Below are 27486 nucleotides of genomic sequence, written 5' to 3'. Positions count from 1 at the left end.
TTTTCTGTTATACTACAGATTGGACAGAACTGGTGAGATTGAATGTGAGCACCACTTCAAGCAAGAAAAGAAAAGTAAGAAAAGAAATACAGGGATGGGGCATCAGGGTGGCTCAGTCAGTTTAAGTATCTGCCTTCAGCCCAGGTCATGATCCCAGGGTCCTGGGATCGAGTCCCACGTCAGGCTCCCTGCTCAGGGGGGAGCCTGCTTCTCCCTCTCCCCCCTGCTTGTGCTCTCTATCAAATAAATAAAATCTTAAAAAAAAAAAAAGAAATACAGGGTTGTTTTGGTCAGTCTTACAAAAAAGACTGAATAAAAAAGAGTACTTGGGTTTTTGTTTCTTGGAAATGTCTATAATTCTCAAGGATTTTCCTCTGAAGAAGAGAGAGAAGAATATATATAACCTCGATGGTAAATAGTACATTTAAAGTCCTTACAAATCCTAAGATTTGATGAACTTATGATTATACTAAGTGTACTTGTCTGTTTTATCATATTTTGAAAAATAATAAAACAAACTGTAACAAGTCCCACATGCCTAATTTTTTTTTTGAGGGGGGGGGAGAGAGAGAGACTTTCAAGCATGCTCCACACTCAGCACGGAGCCCAACACAGCGCTCAGTCTCACAACTGTGAGGTCATGACCTGAGCAGAAATCGAGAGTCTGATGCTTAACAGACTGAGGCACCCAGCTGTCCACCACATGCCTGTATTTCTGGAAAGATATATGTTAATTAGCTTTTTATTCAGTGCTATTGTAAATGAAAGTGTTACAATGAGATATAAATTCCTTAGAAGAACAATGTAGATTAAACCTACAATAATGTTAGTTTATGGTAAGGCTCCAGGTTTCACCTGCCTACTCAGTACACATCCATCTTCCCCTTAATCATATTCAATCCTGTTAGAAATAGGATACTAAAGATATACAATTCATTTGATTAGAACTTTAGAACAAAGAAGCATATGAAGGAAGGCAGGTGACCTCTAGTAGGGCAGTTTTAAATCAGATAGTTTAATAGATTACGTCAAATTCAGATAAGACGATGTGCAACTTCCTGTTCAATCATCCCTTCTTTTTGAAGCGGGATTAAGCTTTCATGTATCTAGATTCCAGTTCCTTTACCTAAGTGGCTAGTCTGGTCAGCAAATTAACCAGTTAAAATCTAAAACAAGACAGTGTTAGTTATACTATCATTGTACATATGTGAGCTTGTGTTCCATCCGACCTAGGTTACAAGCATCACAAATCACGAATCCATCATGTTCCATACTTCATTTATTCCTTTAATTTTTTTCAAAAAATATTCATTGAGCACTAGCTATATGCCAAAGAATGTGCCAGGAGCTGCAGGTACAGCAGCAAAAGAGACACACACAAGGCCAGCTGTCTAGCCTCCTGAGACTGCCTCCAAGCCTACCCACTGCTCACAAAGTACTCACAAAACATTAAATGATTGAAATCGTGCTGAAAATACATTGAAAACCTCGTCAGAGTTGCCAGATTTGAAAAATAAAAATAATATATGTCCCATGCAATATTTGGGACACACTAAAAATTATTTCGCTGTTTATGTGAAATTCAAATGTAACTGGAAATCTTGTATTTTATCTGTGGTAATCAAAACGGTATGGTCCTGGCAAAAACAAACAAAAAAGACACAAAGATCAATGGAACAGAATTGGCAGCCCAGAAATAAACCTATGCTTATACAGTCAAGTAATCTATCACAAAGGAGGCAAGAATATCCAATGGGGAAAAGACAGTCTCTTCAACAAATGGTGTTGGGAAAACCGGACAGCTACTTGTAAAAGAATGACACTGGATCACTTTCTTACAGTATACACAAAGATAAACTCGAAATGGATTAAAGACCTAAATGTGAGACCTGAAACCATAAAACGCCTAGAAGAGAACATAAGCAGTAATTTCTTTGACGTCAGCTGTAGAAACATTTTTCTAGACATGTCTCCCAAGGCAAGGGAAATAAAAGCAGAATTAAACTATTGGGACTACATCAAAATAAAAAGCTTCTGCACAGTGAAGGAAACCATCGACAAAATAAGGGAACCAACAGAATGGGAGAAGATATTTGCAAATAATATATCCGACAAGTGTTTAACGTCCAAAATATATAAATAACTTTTATAATTCAACACACCCCTCAAAAAATCCAATTAAAAAACGGACAGAGGACCTGAATAGCAATTTTTCCAAAGAAGACATACAGTGGCCAACAAACACATGGAAAGGTGCTCAACATCACTCATCATCCGTGAAATACAAATCAAAATCATAAGATATCACCTTGTACTTGTCAGAATGGTTAGAATAAAAAAGAAAAAAAAGAATAATGAGCAATGAAGAGGATTTGGTGAGAAAGGAAGCCTCACGCACTGTTGGTGGGAATGCAAACTGGTGTAGCCACTGTGGAAAACAGTATGGTGGTTCCTCAAAAACTTAAAAATGATCCAGGAATTCCACTACCAGGTATGGAAGCAAACTTAGTGTCCATTTCTAGACAAACGGATAAAGAAGATGTGGAATACACACACACACACACACACACACACACACACACACACACACGGGAATATAACTCAGCCATAAAAAAGAATAAGATCTTGCCATTTGCAAGGACGTGGATGGAACTAGAGGGTATTTTACTAAAGACAATGATCATGATTTCATTCATATATGAGATTTAAGAAACAGAACAAATGAACAAAGGAAAAAAGAGACAAACAAAAACCAGACTCTTAAATGTGGAGAACAAACCGGGAGTTACCAGAGAGGAAGTGAGGGAGGAGGCGTGAAAGAGATAAAGGGGAGTCGAGCACACTTATCACAATGAGCACTGAGTAATGCATAGAACTGTTGAATCACTATATTGTACAGCTGAAACTAATAACACTGTGGTTACTTATACTTCAATAAAAATAAATAAGTAACGAAACGGTGGGGGAAAATGATTGTTTATGCGAAGTTCAAACGTAACTGGAAATCCTGTATTTTATCTGCATCCTACTAGGGCTTTCCTTCTCAGAAAATGAGGTCTTGTCTTGCATTTATCACACACATTTGAACCCTGAGGATGTTTGTCTCTGTACCTAAGTCTTTACCTCACTTCATTTACAAAAATCTCTCTTTCAAGTCTTGGTGTCAGTCACAGGGAAAGCATGGTTTCAAAGTCTTGGTTCCAAACTGCTGCCTGCAGTTGTTTCTACAACGGCAGGGTGGGAGAGCGGTAGGCATCATCTCAACAAAGTATTTTACCAAGTTCTGCAATTTCAGACATCATCGTTTTTCAAAGTTCAGACAATCTCTTCCAGCAAGCCCTAAGAGCCTGTATTAAGAACGTGCAGCCTTCACACATGACCTTGAAAGTGGTGGTGAGCAGGGTCGTGCACTAGGGGAGGTGGGGAGCGGTGAGGGGGAGGCTGTACGGCCGGGCATGGGGAGGGCTGTCTGGAGACACTGGGAGAAGAGATGTCAACCTCAGGATCCAAGAAGATTGCACTCAGACTGTCCCAAGTAGCTGCCCCTTCCCCCTCTATTAACCAATGGGTAAAATAGCTTTTTTTTTTTTTTTTTTTTTTTTTTTTTGAGAACTGCCACCCTCTGGCAAGGCTCACAGATTCCACAGTGGAAAAGAGTGTCTGGAAGAAAAGGATGGAAGGATGAAGTTCTACAGAGGACAGCCGGCACATGTAACTTGAATAAAAAGCCTTGAGAAAAAACTTTGTTTTAACCTAGCTGTAAATACCTACACAACCAGCTTTGTCATTCAAACAAACAAACAGAAACTTCCGTCCACATTTGAAGGCAGCAGGCAACATTACTTCTTATTCCCCAGGGCAGGAGACAAAGTGTGCGATTTGCCCGCCGCGGGTACATGATATCTGGCCATCACCTTGCCAAAGATCTAACAAACGCCTGCCCTGTTGAAAATGGCCAGGGAAAGAAGAGGGAATGGAGTATCTCATTTTCGACTGAGGATGGAATTTGGGAACAGGTGGCCCTCTTTGAGCCCTTCCATTTCCTTCCGGGAAGATGTCAAGAACTGACCTCCCATCAGCTTCCTGGTTCCTGACCCAAGGCTGGGAAACTTGTCTTTCTTTTCTTTACTTTCTTTCTTCCTTTCTTTCTCTTTCTTTTTTAATTAAAAAAATTTTTTACATTAGACCTATGAGATTTTTTAAGATTTTTATTTATTTGACAGAGTGAGAGAGAGCACAAGCAGAAGCAGCAGCAGAGGGAGAGGGAGAAGCAAGCTCCCCACTGAGCAGGGAGCCGAATGCGGGACTTGATCCCAGGACCCTGAGATCATGACCTGAGCCAAAGGCAGACGCTTAACCAACTGAGCCACCCAGGCGCCCTCATCCTTCTTTTCAATGTTAATCTGTAACCTCTACTTGAATGTCACAAAAACATAGACGTGAGCTAATATTTCTTTTCCTACAAAGAGTCAGAGAAGGTTCAATGCAGGAAAAACAAGAATAAACAAAAAACCCAAACAGTCCTGTCTCTTCATACTCCACCCAACAAAAGTGGAGCCTAAACACTTCAAGGCCAAAAATACACTAACTGTCCTCTCTCCTCTCCTCTCCAGAGTCGATGGAGCTTTTAAATGTGCTTTTGTAATGGGGGGCCCAGCTCCAGCGTACCCCGGATTTACTAGGGATTCGGAAGTGTCAGGTGAACCGGTGGGGCCACCTGGGAGAGCTCAGTAAAGCCCGCCTCGGCACAAAGCGGAGTTCCGGGGGCAGGGATGGGTCCACGGGGGGCCCGGCGACAGAGATTTTTGTCTCCTGGTCCAGCTCCCACAGCTACACAACTGACCCCCGTTAAGGGGACGGAAGGGAGACGACCGGGCCCAAGAGCTGCTCGCGCACGGAGCTCAGTCAGGCAGTGAGGCTCCGGGGCTCCAGGCCGGCGGGCGCCACAGGGGCCTGCAGAGCCCGCGCGCAGTGAATCCGAGAGCCGCGCCGAGCCCCAAGTTTCCCCGCAGCACCTGCCTCACGGGACGGTGAGGAGTGTGGTAAGGACGTCAGGCCGCACCATGTTGCAGAGTGAGGACAGACCGATGACAGAGCCACCCAAGAAGGACAGGCCTTCCAAACACAGCGAGGCGCGAGGCCAGACACGCAAGGCTCACGGGCTGTCCTAGGGCGTGCACGAGCAAAGCAACGCCATGAGGACGGCCACCGGGAGGACGGCCACCGGGAGGACGGCCCCAAGCACCGGCGGGCCGGGCCAGAGCCTGAGGGCCATGGTTCCGGAACCGCAAGCCCCTCCGTGGCCCACTGGGGGCCCACGTTCGCCCCCGGGGCTGCTGTGACACACGCGGAGGGAAAGGCGCGCGGGCGGCCGGCCCCGGGCTCGGGTCGTCAAGGCCAGGCCTGGGGTCCTGCGGGCGCGGACCAGGCCTGTTCGAGCAGGACGAGCCCGACAGGCCGGCCGCGGCCCCATCGGGCCTGCGCGCAAGAGGATCGCGCCGCCCGCCGCATTCTGTGGGCCACACGCGCCGACACAGCGGACGAGACACGGATTCAAAATGGCTGACAGGCTGGGCCTCGCTTCCCTGCTCTTCCGCTCCCTGCGGTCTGTCGGGACCAGCCAGCGGGACAGGCTCAGGGCAGCCTCGGGAGCCTGGTGCCCGCAACCGCGTGAGTGAGCCTTCCGGAGGGCGCGCCACAGCCCCAGCACCTCGCACGGCTCGGCTCGGCGGACACCCACCCCAGAGCTCTGCGGGCTCCCGTCAGCGCGGAGACAGCGGCAGGGAGAGCACGTTCCCTCGGACGCTCCGGGCCCCGCCGCGGAGGCTACATGACCCGCAGGCCCGAGCTCCAGCCCCAGGAGTACGGCGACAGCATCACCGGCTCAGCGGCCTCCTTCCCTCCAGCCCCAACCCCCGGCGAGGAAGAGAACTTTCCAGACGCCAGGCTTTACAGACAGCACGGGGCTGGCCCGGCCCCACCTCGGCCTCTCCGCCTGACCCTGCTTGTCCCGTGTCCCTCCTCCTCCTGAGGACGTGCACACCCGCCTCTTGCCTGCGCGGAGGAGGCCGACCCCACGCCAGCCGCCCCCCCCCCCCCCCCCCGCCCCCAGCCCAGCGGCAGCCTCACTCGTGGGACGGCCCGCCGAGGGTGCTGGAACACAGCGGTTCTTCACCCCGCGGTGCTTGTTTTCAGTGAGCGTTTCCGTACTTTTGCAAAGGTCTTTTCAGATGCCCGGCTCCGTAACTCTCCTGGAACGCGAATATCCTGCGTGGCTCAGCATCTGCAGGACCTGGTCCGAAAGCTCGCACGCCAGAATGGGGAACAACGCCCAGGGAGTTGGGTGGTTTTACGGCCCTAGGAAATCCTGCCGCAGGGCCTTATAAAGATGCCTTGTTGGAGTGCTGGTGATGAACTCTGCCCAGAACACAAGGGTCTTCTTGGTTCCACTGGAAAAATCGGCCTCAGGGCCGAGCTGACTGGATTCTGTGTGCCTACCTCACAAGCTGGCCCTTTGTTGATTTGTGTGGGCAAGACGGGGGACCCGGCGGGGCGTTATGCTTTGCTCTTCTGCAGACGCACAGACGCGAGCTAACTCGGCAAACCTGGAGCAAACACACATCTCTAATGGAAGATCCTCTATCAAAATGGAAACCTGGATCACGTGAGCGAAAGCTTTAGCTTGCTGGTTTTTTCCCTCCCCTTCCAATCCCTTCTCCCTCTCTTTTCTTTCTCCTTTCCTTCTCTCCTTCCTTCCTTTCTCTCCTTACTTCCTTTCTCTCTCTTTTTCTCTTTCTCTTCTCTCTTTTTTTCTTTCTTTCCTAGATTGGGCATTTCTTGAACTTGGATAAAGATATAAACCTCAATTTCTTTGAATTCACATTATAAAAATGTGCTTTAAAAAGTATGGCATGTTTAATGACTTCTCTTAGTGCAATCAGCTCTATAGTTTCTTCCCTTTAAGGCAGAGTTTTGTTGCCCTGCAATCTGGTTATAAAATGCCTTCAAAATGCTAAGGTCTATATAGGTAAGTGTCAGAAGTCCCTTTTCCTTGTTAGCCTAATGCTCTTTGATATCATTCTCTGGTCTTTTCCCTTCCATTTTTTAATTGTGTAAATTATCCTCAAAAATGATACATAGTATCTGACCCAGAATCCTGTCCCTACTTCCAAAGCCCACCTGTGCTAGCCTTTTACCTAGCTATGCTTCAAATACTTCACATCCACTTCTCACAATAGCCTGCAACTGGGAACAACCCAAATGTCCACCAACTTGCAAATACACATGTGATACATCCACACAATGGAATACTATTTGGCCATAAAAAAGAATGAGTGACGTCTGCTACAACAGGGATGGACCTTGAAAACATTTTACAAAATGAAGGAAGCCAGACAGAAAATACCACAGATTATATGATTCCAGTTCTCGGAAACATCCAGAAAAGGAAAACATTTGGGGGCAGAAAGTAGACTGTTGGTTCTTGCAACAGAGGGTAGGAACAGGAGCAATGCAAATGAGCATGACGAGTCTTCTGGGTGTGATGGACATGTTCTAAAATTAGACTAATGAGTGCACAACTTCATAAATTTCCTAGGAACCTTTGAATTGTATGTCACCGAATCCTTAAATTGGGTGAGTTTTATAATATATAGATTATACTGCCAGAAAGCTGTTTTTAAGGACGTCCCTTCACATGCTCACTGCTTGATGAAAACCCTGAGTTAGCCCATTTCATTCACTCAGAATCTCCTCAAATTCTTGTAGTGGCTACAAAATACACAGTTTTTGTCTATGACTATGAGACTACACACAATAACTCATCTTGACCCTAACATTCATCCTAAGTGTGAAACATCTCCTATTCTGTAGTTTCTTTATTTTGATGAGACTATGGTAAGCATGGTCTCAAGGATTTCAAAGCCAGGGCTGAGCTGTTCAGTGCTCCTGAATGTGAAGCTGAGGCTCTAAGAAATGCGTGGCTAAGTCAGTTTGGTATGTCCACACAATGGAATACTATACAGCAGGCTTTCTCAACCGTGGTACGATTGATATTTTGTCGTGGGGGACTGTCCTGTGCATTCTGAGATGGTTAGCGGCGACATTCCCCCTACTCCTAGCTGTAACAACCAGAAAATGTCTCCAGACACTGTCAACACCAGTTGAGGGGCACAGTCAGACCTGGTTGAGAATCACGGTAACACAGCATTGAGAACGGACAAATACCAGCCACACACAAACAACATGGGTGACCCTCACCAATGCAACTTGGCGCACAAGAAGCCAGACGTGGAAGAATGGAGCATGTACAACCCCCTGCCCATGCAGTTCAAAACCAAGCAAAACTACTCCGATGGGGACCTTGGGAGAGAGAATCCGTGACTGGAAGGAGCTTCTGGGGATCAATTAGCATCTGTTTCTCAGTCTAGGTGCTGGTTACACAGGTGTGTTTACGAAAATTCACTGGGCAGTGCAGGTAAGATTTATATATTTTTCTGTATGCATATTACCCTTCAATAGAGTTTTAAAATATGGGCCATTGCTGCAGGGGCAGAATACAGGGCATTCAGGGTAACTCAGGAGGGGCACAGTGCCGACTAACAGGGTGCTAACTAATTCCTCTGCCATGACTCCTGCTGGCCCAGCCCGAACCATGAGACAGAAATCCCGTGTGTTCCACTGATGAATGACAGCTTGTTCCCGGGGTACTTTGTTATTCAGGTGCCAAAACCAAGAAAGCCACCACCACCCACCCACGCCTGCCCACTTTCAGTTTAGACTTGCAAAGCATTGGCCTAAAATTAATTTCAGGGTGAAACTGAGCTGCATGAGACCAAACAAAGGAAGGCTCACTCCAGTGCTAAAGAAAAGAGTGGGTCTAATTCCCAAATCTTAGAGTACCACACATGCCCAAGGTGGTGACGACTGTTATTTGCTACAGTAGTGGAGAATGGCTTGAGCTGGTCCATTCATGCTCTCACTCTCAGCTGGGGCTTCTCCAGACCAATGACATGCCCTGCAGAGAGGGGACCAGAGCCAAGGGTGGAGTTTGTGACCATAATGACCCTTGACCTACGCAGAGCTGGGTGACATCAGACCCAGGCTTACTAATATGACCAGTGAGTTCACTCTCTACACAACTTAGCTTCTGAAAGCCTCCAAGTATCAAGAGTTACTAACAGCCTTCAAACCTCATATGTGTATGTGTATATGCATGTCCAAGTTCACAAGTAAATAAATAAGAGATAGATAATTCTCCATGGGCCTCTTAGGTCTCTGCACATCATGTGAGTGGGGTGCTCACTGCTGTTTATTCCAGACCGTCTTTTCACGGATGTTTGTAGAGGGCATAGCCTTGGGTTACAGAGAGAGCATCTCTGTCCAGAGCAAAGGGCCAGCCTGCCTATTTGCCCATTATTAAAAGGTCCAGGTTCCCTAGGCTGAGAGCTCCTCTCCTGTAATGTAACTCACTGCTTATGCAGGTTTCCATCTAGATACATCTAAAGGGGGCAAGAGAAACCAACACACATCCTAATGTTCATACTGCTTACTATGCTAGGAGTAATAAAGTCATTTTTCCCTAACCCACGGGTCTTATGTTTTCTGCCTTGAAACTATGACAAGCTAACTTATTAGATGGTAAGTGGGATAAAATTACAGACCCTTCACAGGTCTTAACTATATATGTTATCTAGGTAGGTAGGTAGGTAAGCAGATAGGTAGATAGATACAGTTTTCTGTTTTTGAAAAGTGAATCTCCTGCCTCAGCTGCTGCTTGCTGGTGGCAATGATACTAATGGCTTACTATGGCTGCTTCCAGAGATAGTCGAGGCATTTACAACTGTATGCACCTTGTTTCCTTTTTCTCCTCAGTGTTACCAGCCTATAGACACTGTTTTGCACTAGGCCTTTTTTTTTTTTTAACTTAAAAAAGTGCTTGGAGATCTTTCCATATTGGTATATTTAGGGGGTACCTCATTCTTTTTTAACAGTTGCAAACTAGTCTGTACTATGGATATATTATAATAACAAACTAGTACTATGTACTAACACAGTCCTTCCGTGGATTGATATCAGGTTGTTTCCAACTCTTTGTTACAAAATGCTGCCAAGAAAACCACTGCACATATATTATCTTACCCATTTGCAAGATCTCACTGGAAAAAAGTTCTAGAATTTGACTTGCTAGCTCAAAAAAATATGCTCTATTTTAATTCTAAGAGATATTTCCAAACATCTCTATGATGACCATACCAATATACACCTCCACTAGCAATGCATGAGAATGCTCATTTCTTTACATTCTTGCCAACACAACATGCCGCCTTCAGTTTTTACCTATGCCAATCTGATAGGTGAAAAGTTAAATCTCATACTTTTAATTTGTATTTCTGCTAATGAATGAGATTGAGCGCCTCTTCATATGTTTAAGAGCCATCTATATTTATTTTTCTGTGAATTTCATATTCTTTCACCACATTTTTTTCTGTTGATTGCTGATCTTTTTTTCGTAGGAGTGCTATATATATATTGGAAAGCAGCCCTATGTCTTCTATGAGTTACAAATTCCTCCCACCCCACGCTGTTATCTTTTGACTTTGTTTTAATTAAAAAAAAATCTTTGGCATGTAATTTAAAAAATGGTTTTATATTAACCTGTATTTGTACGTGTGTGTGTGTGTGTAATATCTGAGTTTGCGTCACACTTGGAAAGGTCTTCCAGATTATGAGGCTATAAAAGATCCATGTTTTCTTCTTGTAGCTTTACGATTTTATTCTTTCAAGCTTAAATCTTTGCTTCACCAAATCTTTTTTCAAAATAAGTTCTCAAAACATACATTAAAATGTTTATCTTTATTCATAAGGCTAAGTATAGCTAAAAAAAATGATTGTTATCTCAACTTTGTGATTTTTTTTTTTTTTAATCTCCATCCTTGGCAGGAAGACCTAGCAGCCTTAGATATGGACTGGTTCAAGGTCTAGTCCACACGGAGGCAATAATATAAACCTTATAGAGTGAATGTTGTTTTCCTATAAAGAGATAGCAGATAGGCCTCTAGTAGGAACTTGATAAAGAGGTCCTACTCTACGAAATTTTGAAATTATATCACCTCCGAAAATGAAGATGGTCCAAAAGAGGCACAAAGAGCTTTTTTGAGGAGAAAATTCATTTGGCAGCTCTCCGTGCTGGTTGGAGGAGAATTCTCTATTCTTATTTACCCTGCTTCCAAGATGCCAAGCCATTTGTTCTCTGTCTTTTTTTTTTTTTTTAAATAAGCTCTATGCCCAATGTGGAGCTTGAACTCATGACCCTGAGATCAAGAGTCACGTGCTCCACCGACTGAGCCAGCCAGGCCCCCTTGTTCTGTCATGTTTGATCCCAAGGTCTCCCGACCTGCAACAGGTGAAATTTGGTTTTCCTCCTAATAGTTGTATAGGAGAACTAGAGTAAAAAAATAATTTTTCATTTCTTTTAGTCTTAATATATGTGAGCACATAGTTTTCAAAACAGTTGTAACCAAATTCACTTCAAAATAAGACAGAAGGAAAAAAGAAAGGTGCTGTTCTAAAGAAACCTACTGTAAAACACAAAGCCTACCATTAACTTAAGAACTGCCATGAGCTTGAGTCATCTAATCTCTTTGAGCCTAAATATCTCTATTAAATGTCTGTTTGTTCTTTTATGTACGGCATTGAGAATGAATAGTCTCTGGGAAGGTAAGTGCTGGATACAGCAACTTATCATTGACTTTTAAACCTAATGAGATAAATAAAGTCTAATGAGATAAAGTTGATCAAAACCCATAACCAGATAAACTGAGCCATGTGAAGTTACAATGGGTAGTAAGGCTTGGCTATAAATTAAATTGATTCATTCAAAGTAATCTTAAGTGCTAGGCACGAAACACATAAAGGGACAGCATTTCTGCCCAGAAGGTACTTCCACATTTTCCCCAGAAATGCTACAGTTACACTGAAAACTCACAAAGCAAAAGCATTTTTGGAGAGTTCTTCCAATGTGGGTTCCTGTACTCAAGTCCATCAAATGTGACAAAGGGGTTCTTTTAGATTTATTCCCATCAGAACACACTAGGTTCAACAGTGAGGACTGGAGACTTACATTATCAAGAATCACAAGCTACTTACAAAAATGGGCCACCCTTTTGGTAGTGATAGGAGGATAGGGCAAATTTCCAAGGGTAAATAGTCATCACAGCCAAGAACAGCTGACTAAAAGAATGCTCTCCAGGTTTTTCCAGAAAGCTGTCTGCTCATTAGGTAATGATAAAACAGGACAAGCCTGGCAAGCTTTTAAACATTCCAGTTGCAATATTTAATTTTAAATATTCCATGAAGAATGCAGCAATCCCAGAAGTTTGCTAGCTGGGAAATGGCCTAACATTTCTGGAAAAAAAAAATCCAAAAAGATCAAGTAGCGTCGCAAAGTAGAGAAAACCAGCCTGTTACTGGTCAGCTGGTGGCCCTCAGGCATGTCCACATCTGTCCACGCAAGGACTCAGGCTAGACTATGGTTCTCTACAGGAAGAACTGAGGAACCTTCTAGCCGGCTTTTAAAGAGACCCAAACAGACCGACTCAATCCGATTCTCTGGGAGTGGGGTCCAGGCATCAGTATTTTGAGAAGCTTAGCAGGATTGAAAAATACTGGACAAGACAGACAGTCCCTAAGGTCCCACTCAGGTCTCACTCAATTAAGGGCAGCATGCAGAACCCATGTAATGAACAGAACACAAGACAGCATAAAACACAGGCAAGCGTACAGAGAATTCTAACCATGGACGTAAAACACCTTAGATGGTAGCAGAGAACAATATTCTCAATGAAGCCTGGCTTCCCCGTACATGAAGAACAAATATTCTTGATTCATCCAAACAACAACAGAACCATTCAAGGCACAGAACCACATGAAAGGTATTATGTCATTAACCCCCGGTGGCGTTTGTTTTATCCAATTCCAAACTTATGAAATGCTTCCAAAGTCAAACTCTGAAAATGCAGAGACTCCAATCTCTTTAATACGAACTACAAACCACAGAGTGTGAAAGTGGTAGGTTTTTAATTTCTTACTAGAAAATACGAAGAGTTGATATGGCAAAAGCCAAGAGGATTTCTGTATGAAGACATGGACACTTCTTATTTTATGGAAGAAAGAGGGGACACTGAGGGGACACTGAATGATGACAGATGGGCACTGTAGGTCAAGTCCTTTAAGTGATCCATTTGAATGGGGCCTTAAAAAATTAAAATCTGGGGCGCCTGGGTGGCTCAGTGGGTTGAGCACTGGACTCCAGATTTCAGCTCAGGTCATGATCTCAGGGTCGGGGGATCGAGCTCCGGGGCGGGCACCACGCTCAGCACAGAGTCCGCTTGAGATTCTCCCTCCCTCTGCCCCACCCCGCTCTCTCTTTAAAAAAAAAAAAAAATTCCCCATCCTTGTTCAAAACTGTCCCGAGTCCTGGGTTCTCTGGAATCTGGATGAAGAACCTCCGATCTAGGATTTTATCCATCCTGAAGTGGCTTGTTTATAAGTCTCCAGGAAAGTAGAACATGAGACCACAGAGAACCCAGTAAGCATTTCAGGGACTGGTGTTGAAGGCCCTGCAGCCAGAGCCCTGGATGGTCACACAGTAATGGGGAGGGGGTGCAGGGCTCTCTGAAATGGGACCATAAGGAGAGCTCCATGATCTTCTGCAACTAAAATTGAAATGTGTCTTGCTTTTAATTTAGTATTTTCTGCATGGTTCCTTAAATGTACAGTGACTTGTAAGATACATAGAGCATAGCAAAAGCTCATTGAATCAGAAATGGATGAGAAAGAGGAAAGAGAAAATGGCGTAGGGACATAAAGGGGCACGGCACCAAGCAGAAGCTGGAGCAGAACCATGGCGAGTGGGCCGCAAATGCACGTCTGAGTTCACTGGCAGGCGTGCTGAGGGGGAAACCCGGACAGTCACACAGTTTACAGTTTACAAAGCATTATGCCAAAAACAAAAACAGAACAAAGAAACAAGCAAACACCTCAGAAAAATAGAACCCTTCTGGTACTAAGACCATATGGAAATTTCTCCCATGGGTCTCTGTAAGGAGATCATGTGTCATAATAAATGAACAATAACTCCATAATGTCATTCTAGGAGTCATGACAATGGGTTTCTTGAACTTTCTTACAAGTAATGTTTTAAAAAGCAAAGCAATGGCAATACGCCAAACACAACTCAGTGTGGCAGGGGGAGGGCGCTGGAGGAACAAGGCTAGGCACCCAGCCCTCTGAATTCAGATGTGAGGACAGGCTCACAGGTCGCTGGCCTCAGTGAGTCAGAACCCAGCACTGGACCCCACGGTCAACAGCAGGAGGTGGCAAATGTTTATCTTAAAGGGTCAGAGAGTAGGGGCACCTGGGTGGCTTAGGTCATGATCCCAGGGTCCTGGGATCGAGTCCCACATCTGGCTCCCTACTTAGGGGGGAGTCTGCTTCTCCCTCTACCTCTGCCTGCCACTCCCCCTCTTATGCTTGCTCTCTCTTTCTCTCTCTGAAATAAAATCTTTCAAAGTGGGGGGGGGGGTCAGAAAGTAAATATTTTCAGCTTTACAGGCCATGGGGTCTATTGCAAATAGTCATCTCTCCTGTGAAAGCAGCTGCAGACAATGTGTAGGTGAATGACCACTGCCCAGTTACAATAAAGCTTTATTTATAGACACAGCAGTTTGATTTTCATATACTTTTCACATGTCACGAAATAGAACTCCTCCTTTGATTTTTTTTACCCAACCATTTTAAAAATGTAACAACTGTTTGTAGCTTACAGGCCATACCAAAACAGGCAAGGGGCTGGATTTGGGGACACAAGGACATTATCTCCTGACCCCAGGCCCACAGGGCCAAGAGACCCCCCAGAGATCTCCCTGACTCGCACCCATCTCTTTCCTCAAGCTTCTGTCTCTATCAGCTTTTTAAGATAATTACCATTTCCACATTGCAGAGGCAACTATCCACAAAGCCAACTGGGATGATACCGTGAAAAGACATGGCTTCAGGACTTCTATGTTCCATAGAAGTAAGACCATAATCCAGGATGAATTAGCAGCAAAGAAATGGTTTAGTTCCCAGTCTCCTTGTTAAAATAAACACACACACACACACACACACACACACACACACACACAGTAGAAACATTTGAATGTACAACTTTCTCTGCTCCAAGGATCACGCGTTAGTCTTTTAGAGACATAAAAACACATGTAATTAGCTGAATCACTTAAGGCATGTGTTGTGATGTTTACAGCACTATCTCAACGGGAACGAGGCCGGATAGTGTCTCACGACACGCAATTAGTCGGTGCAATCCCAGGAAGAAATGCTTCATTCAAGTATCACTCAGATGTCCCTGAGCTTCCGTCTGTGGGGACAAAATGTAGGTACTGGGGATCTTGGGAAACTGGGCTTGTCGCTACTCTCTCACCGGCTCACAAAAAGGCCCCATCTCTTTAGTGTCCTTGTCTATGATTTGTAATACTTGTAACTACCCATTCCGGAGAGTTGCTAGGATCACCGGTAAGAACTGACGAGTAAGCTAGGACGAGCACGATCAAAGAAAGGGATCGTGCATTACCCAGAGGAGCCCCGCTCGAGTTCAGGGAGGTGACAATCCCCCGCGTGAAACACAGCACACAGCAAATTGTGTCTCCCCCAAACATGGAACTGCATTCAGAAGATGCCCCAAACCACACAGTCGTAGGGTCTGATGCAGGTCTGAGCCGTCCTGAACACCGGCCCTGCATTGGTGCACCGTAGGCTGTGTTTTGTCACCTCTCTGTATTTTTTGATACTTTCACAGTCAGTTCTGGTAATGAGCTGTGCACGTGATACAGGCTCCTTGAATCATGAAAGATTAAAATTCCATGCTGAGCTGTGGAAATGCCGACGAAGCCTCTAGCACATCCAGAGAACAGGCGTGGAGCTTGTGGGGCTTTGGGAACGTGGAAGTCATGAATGCTCGTCTGTGCAGCGCTCACATAATGAACAAGGCAAGATCTAGAGTTACATGTAAGTCACTGCAATGATTTCTAAGGACACTTCTCCTTGAGTGCGTGCATTCACCCGCCAGAACACTGTAGCTTTGTGTTGTTAAAGCGAAATACTGCGTTTCATTCCAAACACCACTGTTCCTAAAACTGGCCACAGAGCCTCATCCACACTAAAATTTATTGCCTTTTAATGGCATTTGCTAAAATCCACATCTTCTGCAGATTATACCACATTCCAGAAAGCCACTGAGGAAAATCACTCTCAAGGCAACCACATCATCGTTTTAGTTTCTTCCCTGCCTTCATCTGCATCCACAAAGACAAGATTTAAAGGTAAGTTTAAATAATCAGAATAAACTTCTCCTCACTGATACTCTTCGCATCCATTATATCCATTACGTTAATGAAAGAAAAGAGACTGATTGAAAAGTCAGCACTCATGCTTCGGAGGCGGCCACTTCCAGCGCTGTGTCCAAAGGCAAGGTGTTTGAGCTCCGTGAGCCTTAGGGTTCTGGACCCCAGGCCATGGATGAGCACATCAGGCACTTCCCTGGTTACTGTGAGAAAAGATACTGTGCACAGTCCCTGAATAAGTGCTTGTCCCTCCCTTGGTTTAGGGAACCCAGCTGGCTCAAAAGATACCTTCCTGAACCCTGAGGCAGATTTACACTGCAACCAAGACTTTGTATCACAGTGTGCTGTATAAAAGGCTTGTTAAAAGACGGACTCGGGGCGCCTGGGTGGCTCTGTCGGTGAAGCATCCGCCTTTGGCTCAGGTCATGATCCTGGAGTCCTGGGATCGAGTCCCGCGTCAGGTTCCCTGTGCAGCGGGGAGTCTGCTTCTCCCTCTCTCTCTGCTGCTCCCCCTCCTTGTGCTTTTGCTCTCAAATAATTAAATAAAATCTTTAAAAAAAAAAAAAAGTAGACTCAACACTGAAAAAAGAAGTGGAAGAAGCCAGGTATTCATGATGACCCAGATTTTTCCATTCATTACAGAGGCTAACTGTGGAGATAAAACTCAACATTTGGACAGAACCGTGTGTCCAACGTGTCTGGCACGGTGAAGACATGGCTTCTCGTGATTGAATTTCTATACTGTCGCCACACTACTCTCTTCGTTGAAATAATGTAATCCCGTCTCCAAAAGAGTTCACTCTCACCTCCAGAATTACACCCACCAGTGCTGCTCTCTCCGCTATGCTCATGCGACCACTCCCCAAAATGTGTCTTCCAAACATCATGGAATGTGTTTTTTACAATCTCACAGTCTTTATGCGCTCCTCCTTGGTCCCCAGGGAAATCGAAGCCATCTCCATCTGGCTGCCAACATCCGTAAGCCTTGACCTCCATTTGGGTCAAATTTTTATTGTATGAAAAATGCACTGGTGGCCTGGTCTCCTTTTATCATCTACAAATCACACTTACTGCTTGGCTTGAGTATTAGCAGCTTTATCATTCTTATGGACACAAATCATTCTGTGTTTGCTGAATACTGACGTAGTGGTAAGCCTGAGCAATAAAAACTATTACCCATACTTGCTGAGTCTGAAAACAAAGAAAATTCATTTTCCAATTAGTTACCTTATGTCACCAGAAAGGTTTTGGAAAAAAGTGTGTGAAGGTAAAGCAACATACATTTGCTATTGTGTGCCATTTACTCTTTTTTTTTTTTTTTTTTTTTTTTAAGTGCTGGGGAATATCTCTAAATAGAATTCATTATTGGGGCACCAGGGTGGCTCAGTCAGTTAAGCGTCCGACTCTTGGTATCAGCTCAGGTCATGATCTCAGGATGGTGAGATCCAGCCCTGCCTCAAGCTCCGTGCTGGGTATGGAGTCCGCTTGAGACTGTGTCTCTCCCTCTGCCCCCCCACCCTCTTGTGCACTCCCTGGGGGGTGGGGGGGAGAATTCCTTACTATTATCTTGAGATATTAGCACTAGGCAGCTGCCAAAATATTTTACAAATGAAGCAGTAATACCAGTTACCTACTCCAGCTGTGGTTGCTACTTGGCGTTAAGTCTCCTTCCCTCTGTGAAATAAACAACTTCTTAACCACAGAGGAGCTAAGAAGATTTTAGCTTCTCCTGTGAGTAACTCTCAAAAGACTTCTTTCAGCTAAATCAATTCCCTTCTGACTATCTGTTCCTAAGCTTGCTTCATGAGACGATGAGCCCTCAATGAGTGAATGTACAGGAAACCCCTGGAACAGCGCCTGCCACATACATGCTCAGGGCTGGAGAGAAACAAGTCACAACACAGTAGGAATTTTCTAAGAAAACATGCTCTAAAAATCAAAACTCCTGATAAATAGGCAAACACCTCAGGTGGAATTCTAATGTCAGTGTTTTAGGAGGCCTCTTCTTACTCACATGACGAATGTAAACACAAGGGATGACTATAAAAATTTTTATTTTTTAGTAACTACTCATTTTGTATTATTGACCCCATGGCCCAAGAGCTGTAATTACTCATATAATTTTGGAACAGACCCTCTCTCTCTCTCCATTGGGGCTCAGCGATCTAGACAGATTTACATGGCAGGACCACACAATTATTATAATTGACTTTATGGTACTTCATGAACTTAGGATAAATGGAGATGGATGGATTTTGAGGATAAGCTGAAAATTCCGAGAACTACAAGAACTGAGGTTTTAGTGTGTAACTGACAAGTCCGATTTCTACCAAATATAGTTGTTTTTTTTTTTTTTTAAGATTTTATTTATTTATGTGACAGAGAGACAGCCAGCAAGAGAGGGAACACAGCAGGGGAGAGGGAGAGGAAGAAGCAGGGTCCCAGCCGAGGAGCCCGATGTGGGACTCGATCCTGGAACGCCGGGATCACGCCCTGAGCCGAAGGCAGACGCTCAACGACTGCGCCACCCAGGCGCCCCTCTACCAAATACAGTTTTATCTGTATTACACGCCACGTAATCACTGGCGTAACTCGCTATTGTTTTTTTCCTGGATAAAATGATTAAACCGTTTGAGAAGGCTTGAGGAAGAGTGAGTGAGGTTGTGGGAGTATGTTGAATCTTCTAAAGGGAAATGGGCTGGCCAATCAAAAAATATTTCAAAAATGGTAAAGTTAACATGTGGCGAACACGGCTCTTCGTTCTGTATCTCCAGAAGGTCAAAACAAAACGCTGGGGCTCAATCAGGGTGTAATCATGACTCAGGGATAATCAGCTTGGGAGGGGTTTTTGTTGTTGTTTTTTTTAATCTATGGAAAATACTTCCCAGTCAATAAAGAAAGAAGCAAAGCTGTAGAAAGAAATGGGTAGGGCCTCCTTCAAAGAGCATGCGATAAAGACAGAAGTGGTGGGGGTGCAATCAGGGGACCAGAGTTCCAACTTCACGGTAGGATCACCAGCCAGATGGCCAGGAACATGGCCCTGGGCCTTGGAAAGCTCTGAAAAGCTGTGTATCGATCGCATTTATACAGGGCTTATAAGATGAACTCTTTATTTTTCTTCCAGAGTAAAATGGTAGGGTTCTTTTAAAAATACATTTTTAAAGTAGGAACAGCCTGGTTAAGCATCTGACTCTTGATTTCGGCTCAGGTCTTTAATCTTAGGGTCATGAGTTCAAGCCCTGCCCTTGGGCTCCATGCTGCGTGTGGAGCCTACTTAAAAAAGAAGTAAAAATAAAAAAGAGAAATAACCTGAATTAAAAGTAAATCATTTAAAATTCTGGAACACCTGGGTGGCTCAGTTGGTTAAGCATCTGCCTTCAGCTCAGGTCATTATCTCAGGGTCCTGGGATCGAGTACCACACCAGGCTCCCTGCTCAGCGCGGCGCCTGCTTTTCCCTCTGCCTGCAGCTTCCCCTGCTTCTCTCTCTCTCTCTCTCTCTCTCTCTCTCTGAGAAATAAATAAATATAATCTTAAAAATTTTAGCTTAGTAGAGAAAAGGATTTTAAAATTGTATGAGAAGTCAGTGGGGAATTTTGTGGATTTGGGCCTAGGGCACTGTAGTACTTACTGACTGGGCAGAAGGTTGAAAGAATATAAGGGTTGTGGGTGGGGTGTTACAATTAGAAAAAGTAAATGCTATGTTTAGAAAAGACTTAATGACAGAGTTTGAATGGACTAAAAAACTATAATTAGAAAATACAAGGCTTTAGTAGCTACAGTTAATTACGGCAAGCCCAGATCCCGGGCGGGTTATTCAGTACACACTTGTTGAGTGAATGGAGTACAGGATAGGTACGTGAGGACTTGACAGGAACGAAAAAGGGAAAAGATTTTAGAGACCTTAAGGAAAACAAAGTAGCAGACAGCGGGACAGGAGCAGAGGACCAAAAGGTGAATTCAGGTTTTTAACAGAAGATACATGAAAATAAAAATCATCACCAATATCTTGGGTTGCTCATTTTGCTAGATATTGGGAAGGCATGAATTATCCGTAAACAAATGATGATTGGGGAGGGAGTGGATGAATGAGGTTATGGGGATAACATCTCAGACTTTAACGTAGGTGATTTTGGTCTCTAAAGTCTGCAAATGATTTTCAAAGCACAAACCCTGCATACATTAAGGAAAAAAAAGTGACTGCAATTATTACTAGACTGGCTATAGACGCTTGGTGGATAAACATCAATAGTTTTCAAGACAAAACACATAAAGCAGATGTTAACTAGATATTTAAAGCAAATCGTAACCTGGCATAGAAATGATCACCTTTAATGATGCAGCATTTGATATAGTACATTTATGCAACTTTCAGAAAAGCTTTATAACAGGTCACAGGCTAGACAGTTCTATTGCCAGAAGTTAGTATTTGGTGCTAGACAGATGGAATTTGCCATGTTTATGTTACAGTCATGTTTTCTCGATACCAGTTATAGCAAAAGCAACTTCCAGAGTAAATCTGAAATGCAGAAAGAGCTGCTGAGAAGGTTTCAGAGGAAGTCACCCCAGCCAACTGCTGGAATTCACCATGTGTTATCAGAGGAGAGTTATGGGTCAAGTTTTGAGACAATGGCTCTCTTACAGAGAGAAGAAATAGTTCCATCTTGTTCACCAATTTATGCTAAGTTGAAAAAATTATTTGGCAATCAAAAAGGCAGAAAAGAGGAACAAAAAGACCAAATCTGTACAAATCCAATGTTAGTGTTAATTGACCTTACTGGAAAATTTGATTTCATATTTACTGAAAGCAAAGGCCACTGACACACCAGTGTGCCTCTGAGAAAGGATGTGGTGTCCTGTGCCTGGTGCTGGGCTCAGGGAGAGAAGGGCCAAGTAGCTGTGGGGACTCTGAAAGCAGGGGGCACCAGGCATGCTTGTGATCCCGGACGGACCCCGGAGGAGAGGAAGCATGGACAGACTCCAGCAGCCCCCAGAGCTCCTCAAACTGCTGGCCTGGTCACACCAGGGCAGGAGCCTGGTTCTCACACTCCTGGGAGTGGCGGGGAGTGTCAGGATCTTAACCCCAGAACTGTGCTGGGGCAGCTGTGACCTCGGGGCTCCAAGGAGGAGGACATGGAGAAGCAAGAAGGGGCCTTTCAGACCAGAATGCACTTGAACTGGACCGACACTAAGGATGAGACAGGATGGCACACACCTTAAAGGATGCCCACCCAGACAAGGTAAGTGCCCCCCACACCCCGACAGTAGTACTTTGTAGGAAAAATGATTAAATATTTCTGACTAGCAATCTGATTTAAGTTTTTAAAGTACTTTTTAAAGTGCTCCCTTTATAAGAATGATACAAGTAGGGAAGATAGGGGCGCCTGGGTGGCCCAGTCGTTAAGCATCTGCCTTCGGCTCAGGGCATGATCCCGGAGTCCTGGGATCGAGCCCCACATCAGGCTCCTCCACTGGGAGCCTGCTTCTTCCTCTCCCACTCCCCCTGCTTGTGTTCCCTCTCTCACTGGCTGTCTCTCCCTGTCAAATAAATAAATAAAATCTTAAAAAAAAAAAAAAGTAGGGAAGATAAAGGTATGACATGAAACATTAATGATACACAGGACTCAAGAAGCGGCAGAGATTTTTGTTTCCAGCACTGATGGTCTAGGTTATATACATTTCCTTCCATGCAAACAAATAAGAAATTCAAGTTATAATATAACATAATCTAAGTAGAAACATCAAAAACTGACAAGAGAAAAAGAAACTGCCAGGTTAAAATCTGCAAGAAATAGGGACCTAAGAAGTAAGCAAGCAGGGAGGCACTTCTAGCGTGATAGGAGCAGGTGTGAACGATCTTGACAGCCTCAGCAGGAGCTGAAAGAGAAACTGAAGCCCAGAACGAACCCAAGTGGGAAGAATAAAAAGCCCTTGTCAAGCTAAGCTGAGTCTTGTAAGAGTCACCCCTACACAGAAGAGTGCATCCGAATAAACCCACCTCCCACACGGACTGCAAGGACAATTTGCCTTGGCATTGAAAGTATTCCTAGGGGGAGGCGGGTGGGTGTGAGAACTTGTTTGCAAAAGCTGGCCCTTGTGTGCAAAACTGCAACTCAAATTCACATCACCTGGGTGGTCTAAAACACTTTAAGTGGTAAATTTAGGTCAAAGTGGTCCCAGACTAGTGGTGCCGCCAGACGCCCGGCAACAAAAGCAAATTCTACCCCCTAAAAAAAGCCATTCATCCTAAGCCTCAAAGAACCCCCACAAGTCATTTTTCAGTGGTAATGACAAATACCCAGGCAAAAATAAGCAAGCACACAAGAGCAGACAGAGGAGAGAGAAGGGGAAATCTCAGAAAAATCTAGATCCTACAAGCACGTTCATCCTTTTGTGAATTCTGTGGCCGTTTGAGCAACAACGCCTTATTGATTACCTAATGCGTACCAGGTTCTGTGTCAGGCTGCTGGGTGTGTGTGTCATCTCAGCTGTCGCGTGAACAAATCACCCAGGGGATAAAAGCTTAGTTGAAAGGCCATTACATTCATGTTCATTTACCTTTGGTCTCTGTGTTTTCCTAAGACTTCTAAACACAAAGACTAAGGCTATATGCTGGTAGATTCTTTGAAATAAACAGTCATCTCCTAGAGGACTGGGACCATTGATTCTTCTCCTGGGCCCCATTCCCTGAAGTCCCATGTTCAAGTTAGGCCTGAGGATTCCCTAAGCAAACCGCAGAGTCTGGTGCATGGACAGAAACGTGATGAAAGACAAAGATAACTATCTCAGAGTGAGCTGCATTTGTCTTTAACTGTAAAAGTCCACACAGATGAGTTTGGGATAATAGCCTGAATTGGACAAACACTAATTTTAAGGCAGATCTGGAAACAGTTGAAGGCACAGGAAGGGTGGAGAGAAGTTAGTCCAATAGTGACATATACATAGAAGGCCTTTCTTTCTTGGCCAAGATTGTTGGCAAGACCTTGCTGATATTTGCATTACTCTGGTGTGTTCACACCTGAACAGCCTTGCGCTTCTGTCCAGCTTTTCACCATGAGGGTTCATATCATCACTTCTATTCTTCTGCATCTGTTTGCTCTTACTAAATATTCTGGTGGTCGTTACTTACTCAGCTTTCCCAACCGTATGACCTGTGCTTTCTGCTCCTTGTTTGACGAACCATGACAGCGTAGTGTAATAACAACAGCTACCACATACAGGGGACTTACTCGGGGCCTGAAACTGTGCGAGATACTTTTTAGGACTTATTTACTCCTCACAGCATTTTAAAGGGGTACGGCAGCATTACCTCCATTTTACAGATGGGCACTATGCACCCCAGAGGTTACATCCAGAAACAGACACAGCAGCAGCAAGAATGAGCTTGGACGTTAGACCTGCGCTGAAATCCTGCCCTGCTCCTTGCGTTCTCCTACCCTGGAGACGAGGCTCTGTTCCGCGGGGTGCAGGCCACCACGTGGATGAAATGAAACAGTGTGGCCTCTAAGCAGTGCTGGTCTCTCCTTCCTTCCCACAGCTGCTCATCTGAAAATTCACGTCTTGCCCTAGGGAGCATCTTCCAATAGTTTTCAAAGTAGCTACTGTTGGAAAAATAATGTGGTGTACAGACTCTAGAAAACAATAAAAGGTAAATAATCTCTTACGTTTATGGATCGCTTTAGGGTTCCAATACCTTGACTCCTTCCCAACCGTTGGCTTGTTTGATCCTTTGGAAGATATTTTACTATCTCAGTTGTCTTTTATAGATTGGTTGTCTGTCTCTGGGACATAACAACATTGTCTGCACGTAACAGCATTGCCCTGAAAAAACGCTAATCCAGGAAATGATGCAAGAAGAAAGAATCAGGCCCTTGCCTTTCTTCCCAGTCTCTGGAGGCAGACTGCCTCCTTCCTTCTACTGGGCCTGTGCGCGTGTAGACAGGATGTTGGTGGCCAGAGCTGGAGGTAAGTCAAGGGAGGGAAGGATGGCTATGACACAGAGCTGTCTGCTTTTCGTCGTAAGGATGCCTAGTACAAAAGGGACGTGCTACCTTCCCTTATAAAAGAACATTTCATTTTCTTCCCAAGCTTGTGAGAAAAACATCTTATAGTCTCTCATTCAGAGAGTACGGCAAAAAAAAAAAAAATCCTGGGAAAGAAGTATTCACCCCACACAGTAGGCGCGCAACAAGTATTTGCAACTCCCGCAATGACCGTGGTGTACATGGACCATCCATCTCTGCGGACAATGCAGAAAATAATGTAATGATCCCTGTGAGTCCCTGAAAAAGGCGGCCCAGCCTCATTGCCAGGATGGCTTTCTAGATCAGCAAGACCCACTTCTCAAATAATGATTATTTCCAAGACCACACGTATGGACATATTTTGTCCTGGACCACAAGGTTTCAGAATACACGTGGCGTTAACATTTAAAGCTCAAGAGATTTCAGATGCATTTAAAGCCGGCTTGCTTCACCCAGTCGTCTCTATCTGGCCCTTTTGGAATTTGTGCTGGTGCCTGGATTATAATCGTGTTGGCTAAATAAAAGTTCAGAAGTCTTGCTAGCTTTTTCAGGTGTTAATTTAATCCTACACACACACACCAAACAAAAAATAGAAGGTTTAAAATGTGTAAATAGAAAAAGCAAAGGCTCTGGCCCTCGAATTTCTCATTCTCTCTGACTGCAGAGGGCCCGAGATCAGTTTGTAACCCCTTGTTCTCGACCCTCCTCACTGCAGGAGCTCCTGCTGACTGGGCCATGAAGGGAAAGACCACCTATCCTTTCATTACTAATGCTTGACAAAGCTCCCTATCAGAACTGGGAAGGAATTCTTGAAGCAGGCAGGGAAGAACTAAAACCCCACTGATATGCAAAGCCACCAAGTGCCACAGAAGCTTGTCACTTGTAGATACCACTTAGAATTTTACAGAAATTAATCAAATTAGATAGGAATAAAACACAGATGATTTTAACATTTGTAAAGATATTACAATACTGAGAGTCTCCCCACTTCACAATCGCTCCTATAAAAGGCAGCTGGGCCCCCATCACTCTCCTTTCTGAAGTTGATGCCACCTGCGTCCTGGACCTTCCTGCTGGTCCAGTGTGGTCCCCTGAAACCACCCAGTGCCCACCGCCTTTCCCGTGCTGCTCAAGCCCACACCTGCAGCCCCTGCCTAGCCCCCTTTGGGCTCCTCGCCCCAATTCCTGGTTTGCCCTCTCTCCTCCCAGCCCACCAGGAATACACCTCAAAGACAGTTCAGTGATCAGCATTATATAATAATAGTAATAAACATGTATTGAGCACCCACTATGTGCCAAGTTCAAGTCTAATTCTGTGAGCGGGGTCAACCCTTTCAGTAACCAGCATCAACAACCTGAGGCTTGCAGGGGGGTAAAGGCGAACCATCAGCAGTCAGGCTGGGATCTAAGCAAGGCTTACAGACCCCCTCCGGTGTGGACCAAAAGCTGTCTGCAAGGCTCCTCCCACCTCTAGTCAATGATTACTGCTGTCGTTTTTCGCATGCAAAATTAATGAGTTGGGGGCACCTGGGTGGCTCAGTCGGTTGAGTAACCGACTCTCGATCTCAGCTCAGGTCTTGATCTCAGGGTCGTGGCTTGAGACCCTCCTTGGGCTCCACGTTGGGTGTGGAGCCTACTTAAAAAAAATATATATGGATATATATATATATATATATATATATATATATATATATATATATATATATATATATATCCCTGTTGCTGAGAAAGGAACTTTTCTTTGACAAGCCCTCTATTTCCCATAAAGGGGATGGCCCTGATTACTTCTGGATAAAACTGAGCCCCTTCAAAACAGCCCACTCATCTTAACTCGGCAAGCCGAGGAGCCCCCGGGGCGGAGCCCGCGGTGCCGCCGCGGCCAACAGGGAGGTGACTCAAGCTGGAGGGCTAAATGCTGCCCGTGGAGGCAGCTGCCGTTTCCTCCACGAGGTCTGTCGGGAACGTACCCTCGGAGGAGGTGGCATGGACAAAACCCCAGGGAGCGCCGCCGACGTGCGACCAGCGCCCAGAGCTGGCGGAACCGGCCTCGGCTCTCGGCCACCCACTCGAGCGGCGCGGGGATCGCACGGAAGAAAAGGCGGGTCCGGGGGAGCTCCCGGGGAAGAGAGGACATTTCCCGTCCCCGACCTCTGCCTCGGTCAGGACCGGCCGTGCACGCTCCGGAGCTTCCCCCCGGGCGTGGCGACCCAGCGCGGCGCGGGTTCCCCGGGGCGCCGGCCGAGAAGGACTGCCCCGCGAGGGCTGTCCCGGGGGCGCCCTCCCCGCTCGCCCTCCTCCCCTTCTTACTCCTCCTCCTCCTCCCGGCGCCGCAGCCGCCGCGCCCGGCGGCTCGCCCGCTCCCGGGAGCGGCGGCGGGGTGAGAGCAGGCGGCCCGCAGCCTACCGTCTTCTGCTTCTTGATCCCCGACATGCTGGCGGACTGGACGCTACGCGGCGGACACTCGGCGCTCGACTCCCGGGAGCGGAGGTGCGGGGACTCTCAGAGCGCGGCGGCGGCTGCTGGGGCCCGGCTCCCGGGAAGGAGGTATAAAAAGGCTCCCGCAGACACGTCGCACTTCCCTTGACCGGCCCCCTCCTCCCACTCCTCCCCCCGCCGCGCTCCTCTCCGCCCCGTCGGCTCCGCCAGCAGCGCCCAGCCCAGGGGACCCGGCCGCCGCCTGGGCGGGTCCCGGCCAGGCCCCCTCCTCGCCCAAGCGGCCGCGGCAGCGCCCGCGCCAGGCTGGGGTAGAGTTCGCCCTCCCCTGCCCGCGCCCGGCCAGGGCCAGCGCGCCCCCGCCTCCCGCCCCACCCCGCGCCTCTTCCAGGAAGGATTCCGGCCTCCGGGACCTGCCCGTGGGCAGGGTCCTCCGTGGGCACCGACGGCCCTCTCGCCTTCGCTGGCAACCTCGGCGAGGGTTCAGATTATTGACACTCCGTCCGCACCCGGCTGTGGGCTCCTCCTGCGCCCCCGCGTCCCCGCGAGGGCATCACGGCCTACTTTTTTCCCATCTTACTAACGGAGCAACTGAGACTTTCAGACTTTTCCAAAATTATATTCTAAGTGA

At 45.8% G+C, this 27486-nt stretch overlaps 1 protein-coding gene across 2 annotated transcripts in view; it reads right to left on the bottom strand.

Moving 5' to 3' along the window:
- PAPSS2 (3'-phosphoadenosine 5'-phosphosulfate synthase 2) overlaps positions 1–27127 on the bottom strand; it is a 68048-nt gene extending 40921 nt beyond the window's left edge. Inside the window, exon 1 of one of the 2 annotated variants that reach the window (XM_026504099.4) lies at positions 26826–27127. In XM_026504099.4, coding sequence (XP_026359884.1) covers positions 26826–26852 — 27 coding nt within the window. In that variant the 5' untranslated portion in view covers positions 26853–27127. The remainder of the gene's footprint in view (positions 1–26825) is intronic. The other variant, XM_026504100.4, reaches the window with a different exon arrangement.
- Positions 27128–27486: the final 359 nt, after the last annotated feature.

The sequence above is a fragment of the Ursus arctos genome, unplaced genomic scaffold, assembly GCF_023065955.2.
Source record: "Ursus arctos isolate Adak ecotype North America unplaced genomic scaffold, UrsArc2.0 scaffold_7, whole genome shotgun sequence".
Classification (NCBI taxonomy): Eukaryota; Metazoa; Chordata; class Mammalia; order Carnivora; family Ursidae; genus Ursus; species Ursus arctos.
Note: the sequence above shows the minus strand (reverse complement) of the source record. Positions and strands in the feature narration are given on the sequence as shown.